Source organism: Manis pentadactyla, chromosome 7, assembly GCF_030020395.1.
Source record: "Manis pentadactyla isolate mManPen7 chromosome 7, mManPen7.hap1, whole genome shotgun sequence".
In the NCBI taxonomy this organism is placed as follows: domain Eukaryota; kingdom Metazoa; phylum Chordata; class Mammalia; order Pholidota; family Manidae; genus Manis; species Manis pentadactyla.
The window spans coordinates 95,920,006-95,936,564 of NC_080025.1; the positions used below are offsets into that span (position 1 = coordinate 95,920,006).

A 16,559-nucleotide genomic window follows, 5' to 3' on the forward strand; every position below is an offset into this window, starting at 1 on the left:
TTGCCTTTGAGGAGTCCATCTCTCTGCTGTGTTTTTGCTTGGTTTTGGTGTCCAAGATACTCCAAGTGGCTGTTGCAGGGATGTACTCAGAATGTGATTATTTTCCCTTAAGTTATAACTAGAAATTACAGCCTGTAATGATGCATAGACAACCTGGGAACCTCTGACCATCTGAGCTGGAAAGGGACCTTGGGAGAGGAGGACTCAATACCACTTACCATGGTGGCATCGCAGGCTGGCAAGGCTCTGAGGCTGGGCCTGCCTAGGGTCTTCCTGAGGGAAGAAGAGCCCAGTCAGGAGTGCCTGGCTTTTCTATCCTCCCCACTTTCATGTTGAAAACCTGGGATGTTAGGAAAGGTATTGGGGGATGAGTCCACAAGATGGGGCTTGTTCTTCTCTTCCTAGGGGAAATGCCCAGGCTCACCGAGATCTGCTGTGCAGTTTAAGCAGAAAGCAACTAGTGAGGTGGTGCAGTTAGGCAGCAGGGGCGGCCTTGGAGCAGTGCCCACCCACCCCTGGCCCTAGTTTCACCCTGGAGTGCAAGTGCTATGTGGGGAGGGCTGAGAAGTTCCTTTACCTGCAGCCTGGCATGAGGCAGAAGGTGGGCTGCCTGGGCTTCCTATGGGACCACCGTGGTAAGGAGAGAAATGACCTTGCTGTAGAAACGCCCCGACCATTAACCAGAGACAACCCTAACCCAAGCCCTGGAACACCCCCAGCCCGAGGGGAAGGATATGTAATTGGGAGACACAGTAGCCCTGAGGAGTAGGTCAAGTTCCTCCTGCGCTAACACTGAGTTTCTCAAGAGAAACAAAATTGAGAGCTGCACCTTGACCCTGCTGAGTGTGGCTGGAGCAGGATCTCAGCTTGTGTCCCCAGCAGGAACCTGGCCCTGGCACTGCACGCAGTGTCTGCCCTGCTGGGTGGGGCTTGTGCTGGGAAGGGAGCCGGCTGCTTCTCTGTCAGGTACGAGATACTTGGGCTGCCTTCAGGAATGGGATTAGCAGGACTAAAGCTTTAGGACTCCGCTTTGTTTAAAGCAGTGAATGGAAAGCAAGTATCCAATGACTCACTGAGGATCCAGAAGACTTGAAAGAGGAACCAGAGCAGACATGGAGCTCTGAGTCCCTGAAATATGATTGTGTAGCTGGCGCACCAGGGTCACGACCAGAAAGTTTATGAACCGGTCTCATCCATTGAGTACTATGTCCGCAGGAGCCTTGTTCATCTTCCCAATAGAGCAATGCCAATGAAGACAATCCCCAAGTACCCTGAGCACCGGACATTCCCCATCTTTGCCTAGTGCCTTCCGAAGCTGGAGCCCGGGGCGCCCATTCTCCCTTCCTCGCCTGCACGGCTCCTGCCAGCCCCCACAGCGGGAGAGCTTGTGGGCAGCACGGCGTGGCAGGCGCGCTGTCCTCCTCCCCCTGCTCCCAGTTGTCTCAGAGGCAATGCCCCCTTTGTTCTCCCCATTTTCCTTTGTTTCCCAGAAGTGCCACTTCCTGGAGATTAAGTGCCCCAGAAATCATCTCCTTTACCTTTTCCCATATAAAGACAAGTCCTTCACATGAATGTGTGACAACAGGTCTCATCCATCAAGTACTATGCAAAGCCAATACCACAGCCCACGCAGGGACTGAGGGATAGGGCAGTGCATCCAGCAAGAAGCACCCCAGGACACTATTAAGCAGCTTAGGCTAAATTCTGTGAGGTGACAAACCACCTCCAAACCACAGTGGCTTCTAATGATGACGTTTTACTTCCCACTTGATTACATGTCCTTCACAAGCTGGAGACGCAGCCGAACAGAGGCTCCTTTACCCGGAACACTGCAGGTCTCACGGTAGAGAGACAGCAGCACAGGCTAACCCGTACAGCTTTGGTTTACAAGCTGCAGCTGCACAGGGCCGCTTCTCCCCATTTTTTCACTGGACAGAGCAAGACATTTGGCGACTCCTGAGTTCATCGAGGTGAGATACATAATCCTCCTAGAAGGGACCTCCACCTGCCAAAGGCCAGGCTTGGGGTCAATGGGCAGAGTGTACAGCCCTCTGGCAGGGAGGGCTAGAGTGGAGTCCGAATGACGACATGGGCTATCACAGGGTGCATGGGTATTTACACTCAGCTGGTCTCCCCACTGTCCGGACCATTGTTATTACCACTTTGTTTTGTCATTACACCCATAGTCTTTGCTGCCAAGGCCTCTGTTCTAGGCCTAGAGTATCACCACCAGGGCTCGGAGCTTCCGTCAGAATCTGGGGTCATAGGAAGGAAGAGGTCCTGTTCCTACTCCAGTAGAGTTGGGTAAGGGGCTGCTGGGTCCCTCAAATCCCAGGATGAGAACACTGATGTCATTTCCACCATAGGGTGCTTAGCTTCTCCAATTACGTGATGGCAGCATGTGATTTAGGGTTCTATGGGCTGCCTGGGAATCTCCTCCCCTACGTGTAGCTCTCAGTGAACAAATGACTTCTGAGTTCCAACCAACTGAGCATAAGGCTGCCAGAACACAAGCTACGCAGCCCACACACGTCATGGACACAGAAGCTATGAGGCGTGAATTTAACATAATCTTATATTTGGAAAAGCAGTTTTTAAAAAAAAAAACACTTGAAAATACAAGATAAGGTAACAGTGACTTATATAAGTTTTCACCTTATATTGCTTGGCCATTTTTACATATAAATTATTGCTTACTAGCTTCGATAAATACACCGCACAGTCAAATACAGAAGCAGAAAGCATGAAACATGAGAAAGAAAATACTGTTAATGGCAATTCTGGTAACTCAACAAATGTTTCATATTTACCAGCTCTTATAATCATGGAAAACTACAAAGTGTAGTCCCTGAGAAGTTAGGTAGACACCCCCACTGTGGGTTTTCTATCTTCTAATTGTTAATGCAAGCTGAAAATGTCACTCAGTCCTAATGAACGATACGTTACAAGGCAAGAGTCCTTGCTGCAGGTCATGGATTTCATCTCAGTATTTAATAACAGTGTAATATGAATACAATAAATAGGCTATGCAAATAAATATTACTCTGCTAAAAAATGTTTAGTATATACAGCTTTGCTTTATACAGTAGCACATTTTCATTTAACTTTTTGGCAATTTTTAAGAACTTTTTTCCCCCTACTTGTTCTAAGCACAACGGCCCACTCATTAATAAGCAGGCTGAAATTTTAAGGACATGTCTTTGAAACATTTAAAAGAAACTCCACATCAGAAAACTGCAGTGGACCTGATCTCCATTTTAATGTTTGTGCCCAGTTTCTGTGAAGCTTGGATCTGCTGTAACCATGTAGGAACATGAAGTTTGGGAGCCGTGGTGTTTGTAAACTGTCACAAATAACGGGGCCACAGCGAAAGCCCTGCTCTGGGGATCAGAGGTCAACAGTACCCCCTCTTCTGTGCAACGGTTTCTCCCCACTTGGAGGCTAGCTAATATGAGTGCCACATCTCCCTGCCACCTGGGGGGTGTGGGTTTTTACTGTAACCTTGTGCTTCTGAATTCAGTGCACGCTCTATTTGACTTGCATGTGGACAGGGGTCCAGGAAAATGAATTTATTCTAAATATAATTAATGATACTAGAATAAAGTGAATGTACGCTATAATTTTTTCTCAGAACCACCTTTAGCAATTGAACAGATTATAACACAGAGTGAATTTAAAACACTCATAGCCTCTGAAGCATCTGCTTATGTGTATGGAAAAAACTGTTCAGAAATTTTGCCTAAAGGAAGTCCGTGCTGACTTCCAAGCAGGGAAGGTTCACTGGAAATGCTGATACAAAGACCCACAGGGCTGAGAGATGTGCTGTAGCAAAAAGAACCCATTCAGAAATGCCTGTGCACACTCGCTGGTGAAGGTGGCAGATCACAGGAGATTTTCAGAGTGCATGGATCTTATGTGATCATAAAAATCTATGAGAGCTGGAAAGGAGCTCAGATACCTTCTAGGCCACCATCTAGCCAGCACAAAACCTATTTCAAGAGGCCTTGACCAATATTTCGAGAGGGAAGATGGCCCATCCTATGAACAGGGAGCAGTGTCTGTCCACGGCAGTCCGTGCACTGTTGGACAGCTCAAATCATTAGAAAAAGCCTCACCTGAGCTAAATCCAATTTCCACAAGTCTGCCTTGAATTCTTTAACTCCAGATTTAAGTCTTCTCAGGACTTTTGAAATATCTGAGAGCTGCTGCCTGGGAAGTCTCTGGAGACAGTTGTTTTATTTCAGAAAGATTTGAAGATTTTTGACCTTCAGAAAATAGGGATGGAAAAGCAAATGCAAACTAAATAAAATCTTCCCTTCCTTTTGCTGCCCTGAGAGCCACATGGCCATAGCTGGAGGAAATGGTGGACAGTACTATTTTCTCCCTGCCCTGTGTCCACCCACGCCATGTGGGATACGCTCAGTACACATCAAAGTGTACTTACACCTGACGCATGGGTGGACTCAGTTGGCCATGTACATATTTGAACTGGGGTTAAGCAGCAGGCACTATGCTGAAATAGTTGTCCACTGAAAATTAGTCCTCAAGAGGTAATGTTCTAACTGGAGCAATGGAGTGAGTAAAAATGTGAATAAAAATTTAAACTGTAAAACACAGACAATGTCAAAATGGCTTTCCATGACTGGACTAGCCAATTGCTACTTTCCCACACAGAGAAACGACAGGGACTCAAGCTTGTGCCCCAAGTCCCTGCTATCCCCAGAAATTTCCCAGGGGAGAGTTTTCCAGCATTTGATCAGCCGGGACACAGGTCTGTTTTCTCTGTTTCTGGTGGGTGTGGTCTCCAGCGGGTCTCACTCCATGCCCAGCAGTCAGGAGCATCTCTCTGAGTGAACCAGCCCTTGATGGTGCTTTTCTATAAATCCTGTTTATTATCTGAAGATTTACATGTTGGGGAAGAACATGTCTCTTTGAAAGTCCTACTCAGAATTTTCTCCATGTGGTTCCTTCCATGGTCTCTCAAGCTCAGTGTGTTTCCTAAGCCCAGGAAACAGCACTGCTATAAAGGAGCCAGAAAACCTGAGCCACACATCAGGAATGAGGTGCTGATAAAAAGGAAGAGCCTCTGTATGGGTGCCCAGGAACTAACAGCAGGAGCGGTGAGAAGGGCACCAGGACTCACACAAGTGGGAAAATGAATGGACCTAATACATGATGGAGGAACCTTGTATTAGCAACGGGACACTACCTAGCTGGCAGGGTGGATTTCATTATTGTATCCCATAGGCTTCTTTTTTCACTTGAAGGTCTAGGGCAATCCTCTAACCAGTTCTTGAGAATAGCAAGAGGTCTTATTTACTGTAGGAGACTCAATCTGTAAAAATGGGAATAAAAAAATCTTAAATGGCTCTGAGACTTTGAATTAAAAAAAAACCATAGAAATGCTTCCTGCCTTGGTTGGGAGATGGACTACAGCACTTGTACATGTCCAACATAAATCAGACATTTGGCTATTTTGGGGTACTTTTCATTTGCTGAAAGATGGGCAATCATCACTATCTTCATACCTTGCTCTTCTCTAGGGAGTGCCAAGTGCTTTACACATCCAATCCCACTTAACCTCCCTGCGGTGGCTGTTATTATTCCACACTGCAGGCAGGGAGATTGCTGGAGGCATGCAAAACACTAGAGCATCATCAGGCATGAGAATGCAGACCTCTGCGACTCTGTTACTGCAGTAAGTAGTTCCCAAGTGCCTACAATGTGTCAGGCACTCTGCTTTCTCAAGAATCATATTGTTTCCAAAAGAGTGTGAACTTGCAGATGTGAAGAAAAATCCCTGGGAATTAAACAATGAGTCAATTTCCTAAAGAAGACTGTTTTTGCTTATTGGCAAAGCAACTTAGCCTAACTTGCCTATAGTTGTGAATCAGTTGTGCAGAAATGAATTTCACCTGCAAACATATATCAATACATGACTGTGGATGCAAAGATATGCATGCCTTGATATTTCACTTTTGGAAATCAGAGCATGGATGCCAGCTGTTGGTCCTGATTCCCTAGACACAAGGGGCTTTTGGTGATGTTACGGTTTGTGTTGAGAGACCACTCCTTCTCCCAGGAAACCTAGAGATGCCATCACTGTCTTTAAGTGTTCAAATGAGCAACTTCTTTGACAGCCTATAAACAGGGATCTACTCCCAGGCAAAGTAAATCTCCTCCATGTTTCATACATACTCGTAGTCAAATAGTCAGTCCCTGTAGGATAAGACATGTTCTCTTGTCTTGATGCAGGCACATCTCAAATTGAAAACTGGATTGGTTTCTTGTGACCACATTGCTGATCCAGACTTCTCCATTCCAGAATGCTTCTGACTTTTCCTCTGCCTGCTCGTTCCGACAGCAGTGGGAGAGGCCTCTCTCTGTGTCTGGTGGCTGACATCACTTCCTGAGCACACTTCTGTTGGCTTTCCTATGCATGCCTTATGATACACTGATAAAACTCAGCAACTTCTCTCCTCACAGGAAAGCAACATGCTTGGCACTGACATTCCCATAGCTCAAAGTGCTACTGTTACAGGGGACGTGAGGTGCTGGGGCAGCAGGATTCACACCCGAGGCTCCATCCTGTGGGAGAGCTCAAACAGGGCCTGCTGGCTGTCAATGACATACAGGTGATTAACGTAGGATTTTAACTCTTGGTGCTCTTTGGGAGACACGTCACCTCCTATTTTTTGGAGTAAAAAAAGACAGTCAGTCTCATGAGTGCAGAAATGCTAATACCAGTAAAGCCCTACATTAAGGCTTAGAGTAAACCTATCAGGTGGGCTTGTTAGCCAGAATCCACGAAGAGCTCTCTTTATCCCAATAGTATGATGCTTTTTCAGTCCAGACTAGGTTCCTCAGGTCAGTTATTAGGCTGGCAGGGTATTTGTTTCACCCACATTCATACAGCATTTAATACCTAACATTGTATACTATTTAGTGATTATGTTGTTATCCCCCTTTGCAGAAGGGAAACATCACAGACTCACAGCAAGTGAGTCACCGAGCAGGACAGGAACCCAGGCCATGCAGCTCCCAAGGTCCATGTCACAGCAATGGCTCATTTAAATGGCTTTCACTGGCTCTTACATTTCAGTCTGGAATTTTCAGAAATCACTGCTAATCTAGTGAGCACATGGATGCAACAGTTCCTTTTTTAAGACTCTGTATAATCCTTTGGTGTCCATATGTATCAGGGAAAAAAAATTAAGGGACCAACTGAGTGAGCAGATATCACAGAACTGAACTTAAGGTATGGTGAACAGCCAAAGCAAGTTCCCAAAGGGATGTGGATGGGCTCTGTCTACCTGGTGAAGGGCAAGGCAAGGGGGTTTTCCACTCCCAACTCCAGAGTGGTTCAAGAAACAAAGGGCTCCAGGAGCTTTGAGTGCACTGCACCACATACATGCCATGCTGGTGACAGCTCTGATAAGGAACCAGGGGTAAAGCAGTCTGGAGACAGGGCCAGCCTGCTTCCCACGGTCACAAACACCAACATGAACAAGCCTCAGTACCCGGAGACAGCTAAACTGGGCCATAGTGAGGCACTGCAAACGTCAGTGGTGGTGACCGCACATCCTTTCGCTTCAGGAGTTGCAGGGAAAAGAAGGGTGTGAGGCTGGAGCTCAGCTTACAGAAGGAAGGGGCCCACCGCAGGCCAAGCATTTTAATGCAGCAACTCTTTCTCTTCGTGACAACCTGCTTTTTTTCCTCCTCTATGACAAAAAGTTTTATAATTTAAGGCTTGTATAGCATGGGTGGCTTGTATTCTTAAATTTAATAGAAATAAGCCTTCCTAGTTTCAAAAAGTAAAAGCACCAGGACTTAGAGTTGTTACCATCCCACTTGTTTGGAAGTGACCAAAAAGCTGCATTCGTGGAGCATACCTTCTCTGGAACTCAAAGAGAGATTGCTTTTGGTTTAGCAAATAGTGGTTTAGGAAACATGGTAGAACAACGATAATTTTGTCAGTATTTTGGCCTTAAAAAAGATGGTAGGATGAATGGTTCCATAATTGCATGGCACTTCATAACTTATAAATGGCTTAACTATCTTACTCTTTTTCATTAATATTTTAGTATTTTTTATACATTGAAATGATAATATTTTGGATATTTGAGTCAAATAAATCAAAATTAATTTCACTTGTTTTTTTAAAAAACTTTAAAAATATGACTACTGGAAAATTTTAAGTTACAAATGTGGCTCAAATTATACTTACCTGGGATAGCAATCTAGACCAGATAATTCATTGAAAAGGCAGCCATTAGGGGTGAGTTGGCACAGGAAGCCTACCTCTGTGGACCTCTAACAACTTGTTACTGAAGGTCTGCCAGAGAATATTATCTTATTTTACCCAAAATGCTGGCATTTCTTACTATGCCTGTGTAAACTGTCAAAATGAACTTAGATAATTCAGTGTCAAACCCCATTTTGAAAGATATGTAAGTATAGAACATGACCAAGCCTGATAGTTATTTAACTGTCTCCTCTGCTTTGTGCTATGCAGACTTATTCTCTGGTGATGGGAGGCGTAAGACTAGGTCACGGCCAACCAAGCCAGGGCACCTTCCTGTCCACACCTGCAGTGTATATAAACCAGAGTTCCTCGGTGAGTGAGACTAATGTCTTAGAATCTGCTGAGTCTCCATAACCCAGTACTCATCGGTAACATCATGTTTGTGTGACAATGTTATTATTGCTGTTGCTATTGTAACTGTGCTGTACTTGGGTACTTAATGGAGAGTTATATAAACACATATCAAATGGTATTAATCGATGTGAATATTTAGAAAATCAGGTCCCGTCTTTATAATTCTCCCTTTCAAACAAAAACTTTGTAATTCATGCAGAAGTTCAGTTGCTTTGTTAGAGGATAATTATTGCCAACCAAGATCAGCCCAGAGAGAAAAAAGTTCTTAAACACATGCACCTATCCTTAGGAAGTGGGACTTGGATTTTTCTACCTTATATAAACATCTGCATTGTTAAAAAAATTATTTTGCAGTTAGGATGTATTACTCTGCAAAGTTTTACTTAGGTAACCTTTGATTGACTGATTTATTAAATTCAACTTCCTATTTTTTTGTTATTATCCTTTATATCTATAGAATCTGCACAAGGCAAAGGAAAGGGTATGGGCCAGGCAGTCAGGCAGACTTGCTCTGAAAATGGGCTGAATGAGGGAACCACTCTGAGCTTCTGTTTTCTGCTCTGCCCACAAGGCTAATCATCCCCATCGGCCAATCACCAATCCTGTTGTCAGGATTCCACTGCCCATGTGAAAGCTCCTTGGATTCAATAAAATTGATTTCCTTCCTTTCTGCAATGTTTTAATACCATTTAAACTTAGTGTAAATTATGCCTGAAACTCAGAAACAAATACTCCTACATACATTCATCTCAGTGGGGAGTATACAAAATGCTCAGAAAAATACTTTTTCAGTGAAAGGCAGCTCCAGACAGGAAGTTTTTATTGGAGAGAGAGGATTCTGGAAGGTTGCTTTCGGCGCTTTTATGAACTATATTCCTATTCCAGGAAGGCTCCGAGCAAGGAGGTTAGAGACAGGGTCACCCTGATAAGCCCACGGGTAATTCTGAGGCCATAGGCCAGAAAACAAGACTTTCTGGGTTAGGGTACAGGTGGGGAGCTTCTGATGGTCGGTAGTCACTCTGTACAGTGTAAACCTACTGCCATGAGAGGATAAAAAGCTGCCATATCCTGTCTCCCTCTGCATCCCAAACATGCAGTTGGTGAAACAGAGAGAACAGAGCCTATGCATATAATATGCATATTATACTTTACAATCTATTTAAATTGATTACCACCAAATATTTGTGCTACAGTCACAGTCTGTACCAATGTATGGTAAAGCTACAGTCCCACGTGGCTTCAGTTACTCACCATACTGGTTAGTCCTGCAGTGTCTCAGGGTTCGGACAGTGTCTGCAATCATATGCTGAAAGGCAGAGCAGGGAACATGTCAATGGAAGGTTCAAAGGATGTTGCTGGCATGGCAGCATCTGCTAGGATGGAGGGACATGGACCCCCTTGGGCGTAAGCTGAGCTACACTTGGAGCTGGACTTAAGTTGACAGAGCTGTCTAGTGGTCAGTGGGCTTTGGCCTACAGGAGAAGAGCTCACCACAGTGATGACAACACAGAGCTGATATGTACTGTACAAAGAATGGTGCGAATGTTGAGAATGGAACCTCCTAAGTTCAGAAGGGGGATCTCAGAAAAGTCTTCACTGAGAGAAGCTGAAATGTTCCCAGAAGTGAAAAGCCTAAGCTGCTCTGGACAGGCGGACTAGGTGTGGGGGCTGTGGCTTTGCCACACAGTGGGTTTTCCCAGGACTCGGTTAGAACCTGTGCACCCAGGTTTGGGAGTCACTGCTTCTACAGACAACAACTAAATACTCTTCTGAAATCCATGCTCAATACAATCAATTAAAGTCCAGCACCTACTATACATCATATGGTGACACACAGACTTGTTGAATGGAGGCAAGAATTTTGGGGGAAATCAAAGACTCAAGTATCTCAAATGGTGGCAGGAAATGAGATAGTCATAAAAGACAGTTTCTAAAACACCCATATCTTTGCAGAGACTGCTTTCTTTTTAACTTACATTCCCTCCTACAGTCTTCAGTATTCTGCTTTAATTCCTTTCTTTACAGTTCTCCCTGATCTGTATCAGCCAGATAAAGATAATACACTGAATTATTTGCTAGCTGACTTGAAGAGCTAATATCCATCATGAGGAATTGGCTTCACAAGTTAATTGTTAGGTTCTATTAGTAAAAGTCTCCTTAAAGTCACACTGCTTTTGACAAGATCCCATCACCTCAGATTTGTGTATTGCAACAATCTTCTGGCTTCACCATTTTTAGTTTTCCAGGATGAAGGAAAGAGAGCATTTAGGACAAGACCATCCTCCCCAACAGTCCTCCTTCACAGTTGTCAGACTAATCTCCCAATATCACTGTCATCATCTGGAACATCTACAAAACCCGCTCTCTTTTTCATATCAACATCCAAACATCATCCTATTATTGAAGAATCAGTATTATCCATTATGTGACCCTCTAAGCATCCATAGAGGGACTGTCACTTACATCCTGCTCATACTCACTGAAGACAGGCTCATCTGTGCACAGCAAACCCTCAATAAATTATTGCTACAAGAATAATGTTAAAACTAAAACTTTCTTTTTTACTTAAAATCTGGCAGGACTATAGAAACTTTATTCAAATATGGCTTATTTTATATGTCTTTCTCACAACCGTGTTTCTAACGTATTTCTACTCAAGAGTGGAAAATAAAACAGGATGGTGATTATAGCAGTCACTTAAGTTGCATTTGTAAAGGAAATGGGACCTGAATCATGTCTATGAGTGTATTGTTATATTTACTTCCCCAAATTTTACCACTAGCGCCAGGACTGTTCTCACGTTGTTTTAAGCTATGGTGTCACACTCATTTCTATCGTGTGCCATTTGCATAGCTCGTGCAGGGCTGGAGCCGATGCAACATTCAGTAGGGCATGAGGCGTTGAAACCTGAGTCCTGATCCTCACCTTTAGGTTTCTAAAGGGAGAGGGAGGAAGATATGGTAGAAGATGATGCTCTTGACATTGAGGGACAGAGAGAAAAAAAGGGGAAAGCATTTGGGTCTTCATTATTTAATAGTCTGAGACTGAAACATTGAGAGTTGCTGAGGCAGCATAGGGAACAATGGAAATCTTATTAAATCCAGTGGGTGCTTCTGGGCCTTAGTGTTGTCTGACTTGATGTGTTGGCCTGTTTCAGCCAGATAAAGATAATACACTGAATTATTTGCTAGCTGACTTGAAGAGCTAATATCCATCATGAAGAATTGGCTTCACAAGTTAATTCAGTTAGGTTCTATTAGTTCATTATTGTGAAAGATGATCCTGTTTTAAGCTTAAGTGAAACCCTGTCCTGTGCTAACATCCTTGAAAATACTGGCTCTACTAGAAAATTCAGTTTCATTCTCCAGCATCCAAGTATAACATAGGGCTGTGTACACTGTAAAACAGACTTTTGTCTTTCTAGAAAAAATTCTAACTTCACCTTGTTTTCTCTGTGCAAAGAGGGCTCAGCATGAAGCATGCTATATCATCAGTGCCATCTGTTTTGGAGCCCAGGAACTCACTGGTACTACAAAACCTGCTCTCTTTAGAAGTGATGTGCTAGCGGGCACCTGATGGGTGCCTGTGTGTCCTGTAGGCCCACTGGGCGTATGCACAACTGTACTTATTTTGTAGCTGCCTTTTAAATAAAAACTCTCTTCAGGAATTTAGAATGTAAAATAGACTCTTCCTTATTTATGCTATGTTATTTCCTTATACTTTCTTAAAGAATTAAGGGCACAGACAATTATTGGCCCTAGAAGGACTACTAGTTAGACTTTCTTTGGTTCATTACCAATGGTTAGTTCAAAGTTTTGGCACATCTGACAGCAAGATCCTAATCCACATTCACTGATGTGAAAGGGCTTCCACTGGGTTGCTGTGGAAAGCAGGGGACCTGGGTTGCTGGCAGAATGAAGGGAAGACTGCTGTAGGGATCTTTCCCAGTCCTTTCCCTTTGGCACCTGTCAAATTGTTCTCTTAGTTTGGTAGCACTAGCTGAGGGCAAATGACCTGAACAGCTTAACTAAACCACTGGTTCACTTCAGGAAAAAGGCCAGGCTCCAGTCTGCCCTTCACAAGAGACAACAGTCAGCTTACAAAAGCACAATTGTTCTCCCGTGTTCCCTCTGAGTTAGTCAGAGGGAAAGTTGCTAGATATTTACAGAGAAATCTCACTTGGTCTGCCACACCTCATCCCACATCTTTATACATGCTTTCCAAAGTTTATTTGGCATTCTTAACCAGATGTGTTGGCTGGGATTTGAAGTAAATATTGACCAAAGGCTTCATATTCCTGCAGTCATCTCATTAAAACCAAACACTAGAGATTAACCTGTGCAGTCAAGAATCCAGCCTTTAGGTGCCCTGTGACCTTTAGAACATTGCACAATGACACAAACAAATCTCTGAAGATTGAAATGGCGCCCTGGCAAAATACTCCAGTGTCTTCCCTCCAGATTCCAGGTGCATGGGTCTTCAGGTAGAACAGTGGTCCTCTGCCACCTTATGCCACGCGGGCCAAATTGACCGGATAGTTAGAGCACTTCGGAGGCAAAGGTTGGACATCAAGACCCACATGGGCTCACCAGTTTGTACTAAGCTTCGATCATGGTCCGCGGACCCCGCCTCATTCAGCCTCTCTCAAACACCTGACCTGGTCTCACAGGGAAAAGGGGCTCAGTTTCCCCAACAGTTCATACACATCTGTCATCATTAACTGAAAAAGTCACTCAAAGGTCAAGATCTATGACCAGAGGTCACTGGTATCATCTTTAATCATGAAGAACAGTCTAATCTATGATGCTAAAGTTCACCTGTCAGATGAACCTATTCTTCCCAGAGTCACCTGGGTCTCTTTGGAGGACTCCTATTTGACACTTGCTCAGTTCTCAGAGGTAACTTCTCTTCCACCCTAAGCCAGTCAGAGAGGCTTGGAGGAGCCCACTGCAGGACAAAGCACCTGGGGAAGTCCTGGACGTAAGTGAGGAAGAGGTGCTTTGGTAGCTTGTAAGAAAGGACTGCTCCGGGACCTCAGGTGTGGGCAGCGAAGGTACTTGGCCAGGGCTGCTCTTCCACAGTGGCACCATTTGTCCACAGGCCAATACAGGGGTGGCTTTCTCCTCACATGCAGACCCTATAAATTCCTTTATATCCAAGCTGGCACTGGGAGCTGGCACATCTCCCCAAAAGGAAAGCCCCTCCTGTGCCACGGGAGCAGTGTGTTCTGAGACTCAGTGAGATGCTTTTAAAGCAGAAAGGCTTAAGCTTCACTTAAGTGAGTGTGAATTCCTCCCAACAGGAACCTTACAGTTTTATTTCTGGCTCAGTAACATACATTCACCCACTGATGTTAATTAATGGAGTGCCATTTTCAAAAATAAAACCCAGATTTTCATATTTGGTTCTTCAAATCTTTGCTAGCATGTTTATTTTTAACTGGAATGCATTTTACTCACAATGCACAATGTGCAGCAAATAAGCTTTTGGAAATCACCATGTGTTAGCCATTTGTTCCTTGAAAGACAAGCAGACATTTCCTGTACAGGGGGAAAATGGAGAAATAATGAAATATACTTACCAGCTTTTCAAAATTGACGAGATTATCCAAAAATGTTTTATTCCCTTCATGAATAAATGTTACATCTGAAAATTAAAAACAGAAAGATAAATGTACCATTAAGAATGGATTACGAGTCAAGGCTGAAGAGGTCTAGATGCAATGCAACTTATTAATTTTTCTTAAACATTACAGATTTTTCCATGCATTTGATAAGGCAACTTGAAATTGAATCTGCGTAGTATTCAATGTGAAAGGGCATGATTTATGTATAGTGGAGGAAAAATATTATAACATCAATGTAAGTAAATATTTTGCACTGACAATGAAGTGTTTGACTTTAACCTGCTTAATATAAGCTAACCCTAGTCTATAACTTAACCAATCCATTATGTTTTTAGGCGAACATTAAGCAGAAAAGAACTTGAATGCCCTGTAACAACAGAATTTTAATGTTTGTGTGCTTGCTTTTACATGAATCCTGGGAAAGTGCATAGGACCTACTTTATTTGAAATGCTAAAAGATTTAGAAGTTTACATTTAGACTTTCAGCTCTCAAAATCAGTGCCTGATTATGTATCAGAAGTGATTAAGGAGAGGGACAGGTCTGAAAATGTCAAGGTATCTGACCCTATTTGGCTGGTAGAAAGAAAACATCCCTGACAAAGATAATATGAGCAAAGCTGAATGAAGGCACATTTTCAGAGAAAGTTACATTTGGTTTGAGGCTCTCTGCATTAAACACCAGAAGATGTACAAATAAAAACCTCCTTTTGGTTGCAATAAACACAGGAGTGCCTCCTCAAGAGATAGATAGGGGTTTAGGAATTAGTTACAAGAAAGACTGCCCACCAGGGGGCGATGCCGGTTACACAGTTCCATGAGAAACCTGTACACCGGTTCCTCAAGGCATCCCCTGTTCATAGCTTCCGGCACAAACCGTAATGTACTCCTAAGTTTTCTTCCTTCCCTTTTTCGTAACTGATGTCCTGATAGGAAAAAAATCCACAATTACATAGCTACATGACAAATTCTCTGGCTACTTTATTATCTTTCATGATTTTGATTTCAGAAAAGAATTACAAGCTTTCATTCTGACATAATACTTGGAAAAAAGTAGTCAACACAGTTAGCTTTTACCTTTTCTGTAGAGCAAATACAGCACATGTGCACTCTATCTCCATTAAACAGCATCTAAAAGCATGTTTCTCCTAACTCCCTGAGACTTCAGATTAAAATGTCCTCTCTGAGTCACTGGTTCACTTCCCCAGTGCTACAAGGCTTGTCAGCACCTCCCTGTGTTCCCAAGGACGCTGATGAAGGGTGATGACGATGACAGCCTGTATTTGTTAACAGCATCAGACATGGCATTAACTCATTTAATCCTGGCAAAAGACTGTAAGGTAAAGCCCCAGCAGGAAAAAATGTGAAAAAACTATGGTCCAAAGATCATGCACAGCGACCCTGATCATGGCTCTCATGGTCAGAGCCAGGACTCTGGCCTGGGGACCCAGTCTCCTCTCACTGCTGTGCCTCTCTGGGACCTCCAGTGGAAAGGACCTGGACATTCCTTACAACCCATTACAGTCCACATGCTGAATTCATGGTACACAGGCGACCCCTGCAACTTCTCAAGTGTGTCCATGGCTGCTGCTCTGCATCACCTTTCCAGCTAGACGTCTCTCCTCTCCCTGGGTGGTCTCACTTTACCTCAGCTCCCAGGGACTTGTTGAGGTCAGCTGGTGAGGGTGGGCAGGGGCTGTTAGGCTAATGCTGGCGTGAGGGGGGAAAGGCAGGGAAGGTGTGTCTGACCAGGTGGAGAGAGAAGAGAGGATGGAAGGGCTGCTGCCCAGGAGAAGGCGGTTCAAGTGGCTTAAGTTTTTGATGCAGTTGAGTGGCAGGTGTGTGATGAGGAAGGTGAGAGAGAAACCAATAGGTGGTTGCGCTAAAAAAAACTGAGATCCCAGAACTTAAGTCATGGGCTGTGAAGCAGTTCAGGACGCCCACCAGATTCAGAGTGCAGGAGATGAGCACCTGCTGGGTCCCTCTCACCTGGAGACACCTGAACACACGCCAAACACTTCATGTCACAGAACTACCAGATGAAATGACTCCATTGGAAGAGAGGGCAAATAAAAGAGGAGGAAGAAACATAAAAGAGCCCCAACATGGGGGGGCGGAAGATGGCGGCGTGAGTAGAGCAGCGGAAATCTCCTCCCAAAACAACATATATCTATGAAAATATAACAAAGACAACCCTTCCTAGAATAAAGACCAGAGGACACAGGACAATATCCAGACCACATCCACACCTGAGAGAACCCAGCGCCTCGCGAAGGG

The 16,559-nt window shown here is 44.0% G+C and overlaps 1 protein-coding gene across 2 annotated transcripts in view; it reads right to left on the bottom strand.

Annotated features, from left to right (window-relative positions):
* Positions 1 to 2,556: 2,556 nt before the first annotated feature.
* The window catches only part of RAPGEF5 (Rap guanine nucleotide exchange factor 5), a 217,906-nt gene continuing 203,903 nt past the window's right edge, over positions 2,557 to 16,559 (bottom strand). For both annotated transcript variants that reach the window (XM_036877421.2, XM_036877411.2), the window contains exons 24-26: positions 14,241 to 14,305; positions 9,911 to 9,965; positions 2,557 to 6,688 (exon numbers count right to left, since the gene is read on the bottom strand). In XM_036877421.2, coding sequence (XP_036733316.2) covers positions 6,570 to 6,688; positions 9,911 to 9,965; positions 14,241 to 14,305 — 239 coding nt within the window. In that variant the 3' untranslated portion in view covers positions 2,557 to 6,569. The remainder of the gene's footprint in view (positions 6,689 to 9,910; positions 9,966 to 14,240; positions 14,306 to 16,559) is intronic.